Source organism: Carex rostrata, chromosome 24, assembly GCF_964058835.1.
Source record: "Carex rostrata chromosome 24, lpCarRost1.2, whole genome shotgun sequence".
Lineage (NCBI taxonomy): Eukaryota > Viridiplantae > Streptophyta > Magnoliopsida > Poales > Cyperaceae > Carex > Carex rostrata.
This window is the reverse complement of record NC_135941.1, coordinates 2,106,869-2,119,306: the sequence shown is the minus strand read 5'-3', so window position 1 is coordinate 2,119,306 and position 12,438 is coordinate 2,106,869. Positions and strand designations below refer to the sequence as shown.

The 12,438-nt window shown below is 31.1% G+C and overlaps 1 protein-coding gene across 2 annotated transcripts in view; it reads right to left on the bottom strand.

Annotated features, from left to right (window-relative positions):
• Positions 1 to 3,051: 3,051 nt before the first annotated feature.
• Positions 3,052 to 12,438, bottom strand: part of LOC144575377 (uncharacterized) — a 95,044-nt gene continuing 85,657 nt past the window's right edge. Inside the window, exons 2-6 of one of the 2 annotated variants that reach the window (XM_078325492.1) lie at positions 5,595 to 5,680; positions 5,155 to 5,290; positions 4,246 to 4,842; positions 3,839 to 3,908; positions 3,052 to 3,382 (exon numbers count right to left, since the gene is read on the bottom strand). In XM_078325492.1, coding sequence (XP_078181618.1) covers positions 3,351 to 3,382; positions 3,839 to 3,908; positions 4,246 to 4,842; positions 5,155 to 5,290; positions 5,595 to 5,671 — 912 coding nt within the window. In that variant the 5' untranslated portion in view covers positions 5,672 to 5,680 and the 3' untranslated portion in view covers positions 3,052 to 3,350. Of the gene's footprint in view, positions 3,383 to 3,838; positions 3,909 to 4,245; positions 4,843 to 5,154; positions 5,291 to 5,594; positions 5,956 to 12,438 lie in introns of those variants that run through there. The other variant, XM_078325491.1, reaches the window with a different exon arrangement.

The window sequence follows — 12,438 nt, the reverse complement described above, 5'->3', positions numbered from 1 at the left end:
AGTATCATACTCGTGCGTTGCAACAGAGGCATTTTACAAGATAATAAAAATATATTCTCATATAAAATAAAATATTTTCATAAAAAATAGACCAAAAAAAGAATAATTATTCAATAATGAAGTTAAATTAAAAGTCCAATGAAACAAGGTGCTAATTTAACTTCATTTTTCCTAAAATTGTAAAAATAAAATAAATAATTAAATAGAACTTTCTATAATATAAACAAAGCCAACAGGTAAACCATATAAATTCTCCACATTTTGAATTATATAAACCTAACAATATAACTTTAAAAAAGAAACTATACTTGCTCCTGCTTTAAGGCCTGCATCTCCAAGTGCTTACACAACTTTTCATGTACATACATTGGAAAGTTTCAGCATTGTGTTTTTTTTTAAATAAAAATAAAATGATAAAAATTCCTTCAAACAATAAAAAAATATGCATTCCCCTTCAACAGTGCCCTAACTGTCCTTAATGTTTCATCTTCGGAAAAGTGTATCAAGAGATAAGAAATAAATCACCTTAGTGTTGAATCTTGTATCAGCTGTTGGGATATACAAATTCTCCTTCTTCCAAATCCTGGCTTTAAATGGCAGCACTATGAAACATTAATAAAAAAAAAGTATATCATTTGTTCATCCTCTTCTTACATTGAAACCATTGTATTGTAACAGCACATGCTATGTTACCAGAATAAGATGGAACAAAAACATTACTTTCTACTTAAATGAAATAAATCTAGAGCTGCGCCATTTGAGACACATCCTTGCTGAAAGGTCTCAAACAAAACCAAATTTGGTCAAGCCAACTTAACAGTAGATAAACAAGATCAAGATGAGAAAAAAATAATAATATCATTTGGACATTCCTATTGAAAATGGTGGCATGTTGAAATTCATACTTTAAAAATCCAAATTCTGTGAAGTGTGCCTTGACATTTACGCTGTTATAAATTTTGCATTAGTGTTAATCCAAGTGTTAGATAGAATTAAATATTAATATTTAGCTGCATGGTAGACTTGATACTAAAGTTTAAATCTGTGAAGTTTCATTCAAAAACAAAGAACCAATTTGCTGTATTAAAATTGCGACAACCTGAAGTAGTGATGGACAAATGTTTAAAACTTCGCATACCTGGAAGCAACAACCTGAAGGAAAGATTTCCAACTGAACATTAAAAAAGTAAATTATTGTTAAGAAAAGCACGACGACAAATTAAATTCAGTTTGAAACATGATGAACAAATTAAAAGGCATACCCCAGTTTCTTCTTTTCTTATTGCTCCAGAAAAACTATCCTCAGACAGCACTATCAACACAAATAACCATTGAGTAATATATTTACATTTATTTTGTTTTCTCATGAAATCCTGCTATTAATTAATCTAATTTGTTGTAAATAATCTTTAAGTGCTTCTTTTGCCTTTTTTTTCATGTTATTAATAATTAATTAACCTTGTCGATGATAAAACCAGTTGGAATTTTCCAAATGCCAGAACACCAGGAAGGGCCTTTATTCTTTTTCACCACAAGAACCTGCACAAATTGGTAACGAATGAAAAAAATACCTATTTATCCAAAAAGAAAGTATTGTATTGTTATTGTCTATATTGAAACAATTTTAAATTACACCACTTCAGTCAAAACTCAAACTATCAAACCCATCAACATAATAATCCTACCCATTAACATCCATTCATAGTGTATGAAAACCTTATTGTGCATATGCATTATGCAACTTAATGATTTGTGTTTCTAAAATAAAGTACAACTTCGACCATGCCCAATATCTCAGATAGCATCAAAAAAAATTCTCAATCTCATAGTATGAACCAGTCAAACCAGTAAAGATAGAAAAATGAAAAAAAAAAAAATACCAAGGCCAATTAAATTAAGATAACTGAGCAACCTCCAGAGTCAGTAGGAACCAAGCAAGCCAACACGCATTCAATTTGTCCAGGCTAAACAAATGGCTTCTCTAGGTGATGAATAAGGAAATATAAATTGGAGAAGAGAAATAAGAAACTCAGAAATTGAGCACAAGGACGTGCAGATTTGTATAGAAACAAGTAAGCAGGTATAAGGAAAAAAAATATCAATTTTCATTATGCTCAGTTGAAGAAGGAGAATAAGGAAACATATATGAAGAATTTGTTTAATTGAAAAAGGAGAAATAAGGAAATATATGTCACCCAAAATAATTTGCCTAAAAAATTGAGGTGGCTCAAATTTAATTGTAATAAATAGTGTGATTGTATGTGTGGCGAGTTTTATTTTAACTAAATTTAAACTTCTACATATAAAAGAGATACATTTTATCAATAGAAGATAAATTATGTGATTAAAGGGTTGAGATTAAATTCGAAATTTTATATTTCAATCGTAACCGTTGACGGATCGGACACCCAACGTGCTTAATAATGGAATGGAGATATAACAAAATTGCATAATATCAAATTTTATTATTTTTGAATTTTTTTACTATTTTTTATGATTTATGAAATATGACAAAAAATAGTCTAATACATTGATATTTTTTTACCATTTTCATAAATCATAAAAAATAGTAAAAAAAAAAATTAAAAAATAGTAAAAGTTGATATTCTACAAGTTCATTATATAACCAATTTACCGAGTTACTTAGATTGAAATTTGAAGTTTACACGATAAATTTTTGAGACCGGAAGGCCTTACGCTATCCATAGCACCTAAGCCTTACTCACGATTATTAAAAAGAAATTCACAATATTTCCTATTATTTAAAATGTTTAACAACTTCAATCTTATTTTTAAAGACATGCGTTCATAGTGTGAAAAAAACTCTTATTTCAATAAAACAGATGAGTTTCTCTACTATCTTATTTCAATGAAACTGGAAAGCATAAATTTAACATTTTAGTTTACGAGCTTAAAAAAAAAAAAACACTATCTTTTAGTTTTTTAACAGATCGCTGCAAATCTTCTCCAGTTCAATGCAAGAAAATATCTAGCAGAATTCTCTGAGAAGTGAGAACTGAGGATGCCCATAGTGTGAGATAAGTATACAAATTTTGGGGTTTATCATGGCTGCTATCGTGAGAAAAGTACACAACAGTAGCAGTTTCCGGCACGACAAGTTACTATTTACTTCTCAAGTTTGTAAAAGATAATCCTTTAACAAGCCATCAAGATAAAAGTTACAAATATATGCCATGAGAAAATTATAACAACCCGAGATAAACTGATTATTGTCTTTTGAATGATTACAACATTACTGATCCATGTGCAGATAAAAACGTACTGACATGTATGCATCAAACTCGAGGGCTGTTGCTAGGTCAAGAAATGAACACCAATGAATTTTTACATCAAGCAACATGGAACAGAAATACCAATAAGCCTGCATAAAATAAACACTGTCTATGAGCATAGTATAAATACATACGAGTTATGAATCAACATCAATCCAATCAGAAAATACAGAAATGATAAAGTATGGAGAGAAGACCATGATCATATTACCTTGCCATTTTTTTGGTCAATTGGTCATGGAACCAAACCATTAGATGTTAGGCTTATACCTATTTGTTTATATTCCCTAGTTTTTTTTTCTTTTGATCATGTAAACCAATCAATAAGTCCTTGTAATGGAAAATTGCAGGCTAGACCCTATATTTTTCTGTTTTAAAAAAAGGTCAAGAAATATAATTCCATTGATCTTTCTCTTTCCTTTTTATATAGGACTTTTGTAGAACGCATTGATTCAGCAATAATAAATTAACCAGAAATACATCCAAAAGTAAAATAAAAGCAATATAATAATAATAAAAAAAAGTAACAGAGCATAGGAACTCACAGAGAACCAGGAGAGATACAAACGCCGTTTTAGCTAAAGGGATACGATATTGGTTGTACTGCGGATGATACTGTTACAAGAGTGAAATTAAAATATATACTAAGAATAATAAAGTTGGAGTGAGGCTATGGTACTATGCATAGCGCAGATTGGTCCATACTATGGATCAATATATGCATTTTCAAAGTCCGAACAGTCGATCTGAACCGTTCAACATGATCTCCATATGAAAATGTACTTATAGATTAAATTTTACAACTTTTTTACTGTCTTTTTAGATAGGTAGAAAATCACCCGATCTAAAAATTCTAGACCATTCAAAAGTAGTGATTTTCTACCTATCTAAAAAAATAGTAAAAGAAAATTCTAAAAAAATCTAGAAAGTAACAGATTAGAAGACATTTTACCTTTTCAACCAGAGCTCCATTAATGCTTAGAGGAGATTCTCTAACCTCATCCATGATCTCTCCATCCTTTTGTCTCTTGGTAAAGCTTTCCCTGCCCCTACTACTTTGCCAAAATTTCCTCAACAAATTCCAGTTTGGCCTTAATACACCATTCTTGTATGGATAACAATTTGCACCTGAATTAGCTGATTCCAAATCAAATGCTCCAATCGAATTGCTTTGTACTTCAATAAAAGGAGCTATTGCTTCTTCTATCTCCACTATTTCTTCATGATCAGTTGTAATTGGAGGTGCATCATGTATTCTCAGGATGCCACTTTCTGGTTCATGATGTTCATCACTGACATGTGGGACCGTATTGACAACAGTGCCTGAAAGAAAAGATGCCAGCTCATCTGACTCTTTGACTGTTGAGTTCAAAAGCCGTGAATTGTCACTTGAACCAACCAGGTAAGAGTCATTCAGCTTTTTCTCTACCTCAAGAATTTGCTCCCTTATTGCTTGGACAAATTGGTTAAATTTCAAAATCGCATTTTTCCTTGAATTTGAACTGTTGGATAAAGCGGCAAAATTGACAGCTCTTGCAAAATCCTCCAACTACAGAAACAAATCAAAGAACTTCACTAATAAAGCAATGAAGTGTTACTTGCACTGATCCTAGCTGGTACACTATTTAGCTGGTAAACTATTCAGGGTGTAAGGAGACATGGAGAAAACAGTAAGCACCCCTTATAAATTGAAAATTTTCATTTTACCCTTTAAAAATTCTAATTTTTACAAAAAAATTATACTGTTAGCCTCTCTCGTAAAATAAAATTAGAAGATATTTGCATATCCAGCCCCTCAATCTCAATTTTCTGGTTCCACCCCTGAGTTAGTTTCCATATTGAATTTAACTGTAGGACTTACTTGCCACCGGGTAGTTTCCAAGGTGGTCGCGAGATCTCTCTTGTGATACTGTATAGAAGCCAAAAGATTTGAAGTTAAATTTTGGCTTTGATGAAGTTTCTCTTCATGCAAGAGCAGGCGATAAACTGACTCCATCCTGAAACAGCATTTACCAACGCCACATGTAACTCGAACTATAATTTCTATCCAGTTTGACTCTAGCAACTTCTATAATTGCAATACATTTTCTTAAAAATTGACAGATATAACATTTGAAGCTAAAGAAAAAACCTTCTCCAGTTAATTTTACTATTAAGAAAATAACAAACGCTTTGCAACAGATTGTCACAGTGGAATTATACAATATGAAAGTGCCAGAAAGCACCCAAATTTACCAATTTAAATAAGATTTTAAAGAAACAAAAGGCGAATTCTGAGAGAAATTAAAAGAAAAAAAATACCTATCAGCTGAATCTTGAACAATTTCGGCAGCAGAGAACAATGGATCCGCCTCCCATGAACTGTACCTCTCTCCCATCACAGAAAACCTCTATTTTTCCACAATATTATTTTAATTACCCAATAGAAGCTCGTCGTTCTCCAATTGCAAAATTAATTTTGCAACTGGAGAACAACGACAAACGATTTCCAGTAAATTTGAAAGGGTTGTTACAGAGAGAGGGGAGGAGGGTGAGATCGAAACGAAGGAAAGATTTGCAAGGGCGAAATGGAATCAAGCGTTAACAAACCAAAGTGAAAAAAAAAGGTGAGATTCCGGGTTTCCTCTTTTTGCAGTCTTATTTTCTCTTTTGCTGTCCATGTCCTCTGAAATTATTATAATATCAATAGACTTATTTTTTTTTATCTAAATAGGTCCAATCAGAAGTGTGGAGAATGTTTTGTTGAAGGCCTTTTATTGTTGAGTCAGATTTCAGTTTTCTTTTGTCGGAGTTCGTGAGAAAAAAGTTTTCGTCCCTAGCTAGCAATTGTCAATTGGGCCCTGAATAAAGGAGCTGCTGTTTTTTCATTTATTTGCTAGTCAGATAGGTGAATCAAGTGGTCGAATTGTTAGTGTCTTGTTTATAATATATTTATCAAATATACATGTTCGAAAGTAGAAATACTCAAAATTATAAATTATAAGCATTTTAATGAAAATGTAGAAAATTGTAAGAATATGTTATAGACGGTATTGCATTTCTTTATTATAATTTTTTGGTATTTCTAGGAAATTATTCTTTAATTGGAATTTGTAATTCTTTTTTATATAATAGTAATAGGGAGTAGTATACTATTTTCATGAGATAATATAACGGCTTGGTAAACTTTTCTTAAATTAAGGAATATATTTCATACTTAATTAGGGCTGCTAATGAGTCGAGCCGGCTCATGAATCAATGAGTTGAGCGGTTCAATATTACATAACGAATTGGACTCAAAACTAAAAAATGCCCTAACTCGACTCGGCTCACTTTTGAAAGAAAAAAACTCGGCTCGACTCGACTCATGTAAACACTTGGCTCGACTCGCGAGCTCGCGAGTCAGCTCATATTACATGTTAAAAAAATAATTATTTAATTATTTTAAAGAAATGATTGAAGTGGGATAAAGATATTCTTGTGACTTTAAATTACATGTTGAAAAACTTTAATTATTTTTTAAAGAAATGATCTTAAAAAATTTGAAAAAAAGATCATTTTTTTAAAATAATTTCAAAATGTCGGCTCATATTACATGTTGAAAACTTTGAAATTTGAAAAATTTTGAAATATGAAAATTTTGAAGTTTGAAAAAAATTTGAAATCTGAAAAAATATGAAAAATTTGAAATCTGAAAAATTTGAAATCTAAAAAAATTTGAAAAATTTAAAATCTGAAAAAATTTAAAATCTGAAAAAATTTGAAATCTGAAAAATTTTGAAAACTGAAAAATTTGAAATCTGAAAAAATTTGGAATTTGAACTTTTTTTAAATTTCAAAATTTTTCATATTTCAAACTTTTTAGATTTCAAATTTTTTCAGATTTCAAATTTTTTCATTTTCAAATTTCAATGTTTTTCAACATGTAATATAAGCTGGCATTTTGAAATTATTTTAAAGAGATGATCGTATTTTTAAAGGGGGAATTAGTTCAATGCCACTCCAAAATACCGAATTTAGAAAAATGTCACCCTAAAATTTCGATTTTGTTAAATGCCACCCCAAATCTCATTTATTAAGAAAAATGCCACAAATACTATATTAATGTATAATTTTAAATTAACAATTTACATAGCAGCTGAAGTTACCGAAATAACCTTGATCCAAATTTTTTTTTCTCCTTAGAAATGCAATTTCTTAATCCAGCATCGATTTGTTGAGAGAATACCTTGCAAAGGGAGCAACCTGCCTCTCTTTTTTATGCAATTAAGCTTGTGATACCCTCTTCCTTTCGTCTTTTTCCAAGCTATGATCGATTGAGAGAAGTCGCGTCTTTTGACTTGAAAAATACGTTCCTTTGAAATTTAGTTCTGATTTCGGAGGTCAATTAGAACGATTTAAGTAATTGAGCTGGGAATTTTTGAGGAATTTCTGATCCGGGAGAATTGAGTGTTTCAGATTGTCGATTTCGAGTCAAATTTGGGGATATTTGAGTATCTGAAATCATGCATATATGGGTACTGGTACAGCAAATAGGGCTTGTACCGGTAACCGTACCAGTACTGTTCATGGTACAGGTATTACTGGTACAAATGGAAATTAGTGTGTGGTTTTTGGAGTTTGAGGGTTCTGTTGTTTTTTTTCATTTTAATTCAGAGTTATTTGTGTAAATTGATGTAATTGAACCATGTTATTTTTGCAATGAAAATTCCTGGCAGCCTCTGCCAGTTGACATTCAAAAAAAAGAAATCATGCATATAGAGGAATTAGGAGATGGGGAGCCAAAGGGGGAAGAAATTGAAATTGGTAACATTAGCAAGCTGGGATTGATCAATCCAAAGAGAGCTGCTGTTGGGATTGGGGCAAGAATGCTCTTTTACCCCACTCTGTTGTATAATGTTGTAAGGAATCTGTTTGAGCCCCAATTTAATTGGAATATACGAAGGGTTACAAAGGAAGGGATGAGGGTATTTTTGGAATATACGAAAATACTACTTAAAATACAACATATTCTGTTTATTTTTTATTACAAATGTATAATAATATGTTAATTGTGGCATTTTTCTTAATAAATGAGATTTGGGGTGGCATTTAACAGAACCGAAATTTTGGGGTGGCATTTTTCTAAATTCAACATTTTGGAGTGGCATGGAACCAAATTCCCCATTTTTAAATTTCTTTGGATCATTTCTTTAAAAAATAATTAAAATTTTTCAACATGTAATTTAAAGTCACAAAAATATCTCTATTCCACTTCGATCATTTATTTAAAATAGTTAAATGATCATTTTTTCAACATGTAATATGAGCCAGCTCGTCAGCTCACGAGCCGAGTCGAGCCAAGTGCTTACATGAGCCGAGCCGAGCTGAGTTTTTTTCTATTAAAAGTGAGCCGAGTTAGAGCCGAATCATTTTGCTTCTCTTATTGAGGCGAGCCGAGTTTGAGCCGAACCTTAATCATTAGCAGCCCTATAATTAATATCTTTTCAACATTTTCCTCTAAATAAGTTGTCTAATTTAGTGCTTTCTATATAGACCAACTTAAAACTAGGAAAACAATCAAGGACAACAACAGCAGGTGTGGTTTTCTAGGATCGCAAAGGAGCAAAAAAAAAAGAAAAAAAGAAGCAGCAGTTTTTGGCGTCTGGTTCGCTGCCTTTCAAAAAAATAGTTACCAAAATTTTGGTTTCTTCTTTAAAATTGCAAATTTATTTTGATATTTTATGACATAATTGGGATTTGGGATCCAAAAAAATCTGTTTTTTCTAGTCCAATTTCTTAACATTTATCCATATGATCATATTCTCTCTCCTTATGTTATGATTGGATAGCTCAGAAAAATTTCACGCTCTCCCTCCTTGTTTAAAAGAATTTGCATTTTTATGTAGAAATTTTTAATCGTGTTATTGTTCATATACATAACAAAATAATTTAAATTAATTATATGTACAATTTCGCTTAAATCACGAATATTAATCTTTGCTGAATTATTTTCAAATTCTAAACTTAAAACTACGCTCAATAAATTATAGTTACATTTATAATTCAGTAATTCATCGCATACTCGTCTCTTGTTTCTCAATTTTATCCGGTAATTCTTGAATTTTTTATAATACTTGTCCATACTGGAATTGCTTATTGAACTAATCTGACGTGTCAATTGCTAATATAATTGTTGTATTGTATGATCATTGTTTAATAAGAAATCTTTTTTCTAAATATGAGTTGGCTTTAATTCTTATTGGTTAAGTATTTAATTCTCAAGTATTTGGTTGATTGTACCAATGTAGGGGTGAATAGTTTAATTTCTAAAAATTTTGTGTCAGTAGTTAAAAAATTAGTTTTAATTTTTGAGATGGAGATGCTCTTGATAATATTTCCTTACTACTAGAAGTCGTTGTGTAACTGATACTACAAACGTAAATGTTCTTTTTAATCCCAACACTGATAAATGTTACCAGCAAATAACTAAAAATCCAAATGTTAAATAAAAAGTGGAAGCTTCGAGAAACCTTAATGATCTATCAAACATATGAAAGTTTGGTTGAGATGTATCTTCAATCCAGCAATTGAAATTAATTGCTAAAGATCAGTTATGAAAATTTTAGAAATTAATCTCTACATTAGTGCAATTAAATTAAATTGTTTTCTATGTTCACATCAGCGTATCTTTCTTTTTTATTAGAGAGAGAGCACTAAGAAAGATTCTGAGCCAATTAATTAGACAAATGTCATTAAACAAACGTTTTCTTATAAAGCAAATTTGCTAATTTAGCAATTGCAATATATCCCAGCAATTATGTTAGCAATTGACATATCAGATGAGCAATCTTAAAACAATTACCATTGTACATGCTATCAAACTTATCCAACTTGGTTATTTTAACTTAAACCAACTTAAATTAATAAGGTTTAATTGAGGTCTAAAAATTAAGTCATGACTTAACCTATTTCTTATTTGGTTAAAAATTATAGCCTAATCTCTAAGCCATGACTTAAATTTTACTATTTCAGACCTCTTATTTCATGGTTTAGACCTTAACCAAACACAAGAAAGAAGTCCTCTTGTCTCCCGTGTTTTCATACCCTTTGTTTTATTGCTCGACGACTTGACTTTCTATAAAATCCACATCACTTGAGATAACTGAAGATTTCAGTTTATCTAAAACCAGAACATATTTAATTCGGTGTCTATTCTTTTTTTTGAGATATGCCCGTAGGCCCCACACACTCACACATCTTCCAGCCTTTGACTGAGATCGAATCCACATCTCTCAAAGGAGAGTGGGGTGTCTATTCCAAATGCATGGGGTAGTATTATTGTAGCTTTGAGATTTCTGCAAAAGAAAATTTAAAAGGTCTGGATTTTTAACATATCAACACAAAATTTTATTTTAGAGATATCTCAGAAGAAGCAAAATTTGCTTTTTCCTTTTCCTCGTCTCCCTCAGAGTCCCTAGGCCTGTAATCAAATTAGTTGATCAATATAAACGGGTTGGGTATGGACGATTTTTGAACGGTCCGTGGATAGCGCTCAATCAATTGAGTAGCTCATTTTTGAAATTGCATCCACTGAGATATCTCATATTTTCCGTGATTTATGGAAAATCTCAACCGTTCAAATGCGTCTTACACGAATCTCAAAGCTCAACTAATACTGCCCCCGCGCTATCCACGAATAGGAACCGTACATGTTGATCACACAAAACATGAGATATCTCAGAGGATTCGCACTCCTCATTTCTTTTAATTCGTATCCTCTGCATTAACTCAAAAAGGAATCTTTTAAGTTAATGCATATGGACCGTTCAATCTGCTTTAATATCTGTGCAAGTTAGATCTGTAGTAATGTTAAAGGGCCACTGTGTTATATTGTCAAAACTAATGCAAAGTCTTCTGTAGGTTCAATTCGCTTGGTGCATTCATAAATAATATATAATAAATCTATGTGAGTGAGGGCAGGGGTGATTAATGAGCGAGCATGAGCGAGTTAGGGTATGTTCATGCTCGGCTCATTAAGTAAACAAGCAAGTTATTAATAAGCGAGTTATGAGCGGCTCACGAGTTATGAGTACCAAAACTCACCCCTAAGTGAGGCTATGGTAATATGCATAGCTCAGAATCAGATTAATCGGCATTATAGATTAATATATTTGTTTTTAAAATTTAAACAATTCATCTCAATTTTTTTTATATGAAAAAAATATACTTGCAAGTCTAAATTTTATATATTTTACTACTTTTTTAGATTGATAACAAAATCAATGTTTTTAGATAATCCACAATCTTTAAATCAAATGATTTTCTACTTATAAAAAAATAATTAAAAGATTCCAAAAATATAAATTGTATCTATACATTTCTCATGAGGAAGGTTAAAATATACTATTGATTTTGCGCACCAATACACATCTCTATCTCTGTTTTCAAAATTTAAACAATCGATTAGAACTGCTCAAAATGATGTACATATTAAAATGTGCTTATAGACCAAATTTTATTATTTTTGAAAACTTTACTAATTTTTAAATAAGTATAAAATCACTGCTTCTAGACCATCCAAAAATAGTGATTTTGTACCTATCTAAAAAGTTAGTAAAAAAAGTTTTAAAAAATATAAAGTTTGATCTCTAAGCACATTTTAATATGTAGATCATGTTAAATAGTTCATATTAACTATTTGAACTTTAAAAAAATGAGATAATTAGTGCATTTTACGAAAAACGGTCGAGATGGATTGAAGATAGTGATGATAGTAGGGACCAAAATGCATAGTACTGTAGCCTCTCACTTAGGAGTGTCAATGGGTACAGTACGGGTCAGGTAGAGTCGTGGAGACATTTTCATATCTATACCCATAACCTACACATACCTATTAAAATTAATCTTACTCTACCCCACTCTTACCCGTTAATATTATCGGGTAACTAAACGGTTGTTCACACAAAAGCATATGCACAAAGTTTCAGTACAGTAAACTGTATCTTTTAAATCTTGGTTACACCTTTCGATTCAGATTGCAAGTACACAATCCTATCGAGCAGTATATTCAGGTATCGATCCAAGGGACGGTTCAAGTATTAACCAGACTATACTTAAATTAATAAACGACTAGAAGTTGAAAAAGTTGGTTTGGTTGTTTAAGTTTCCTAAACAGTTCAATAGC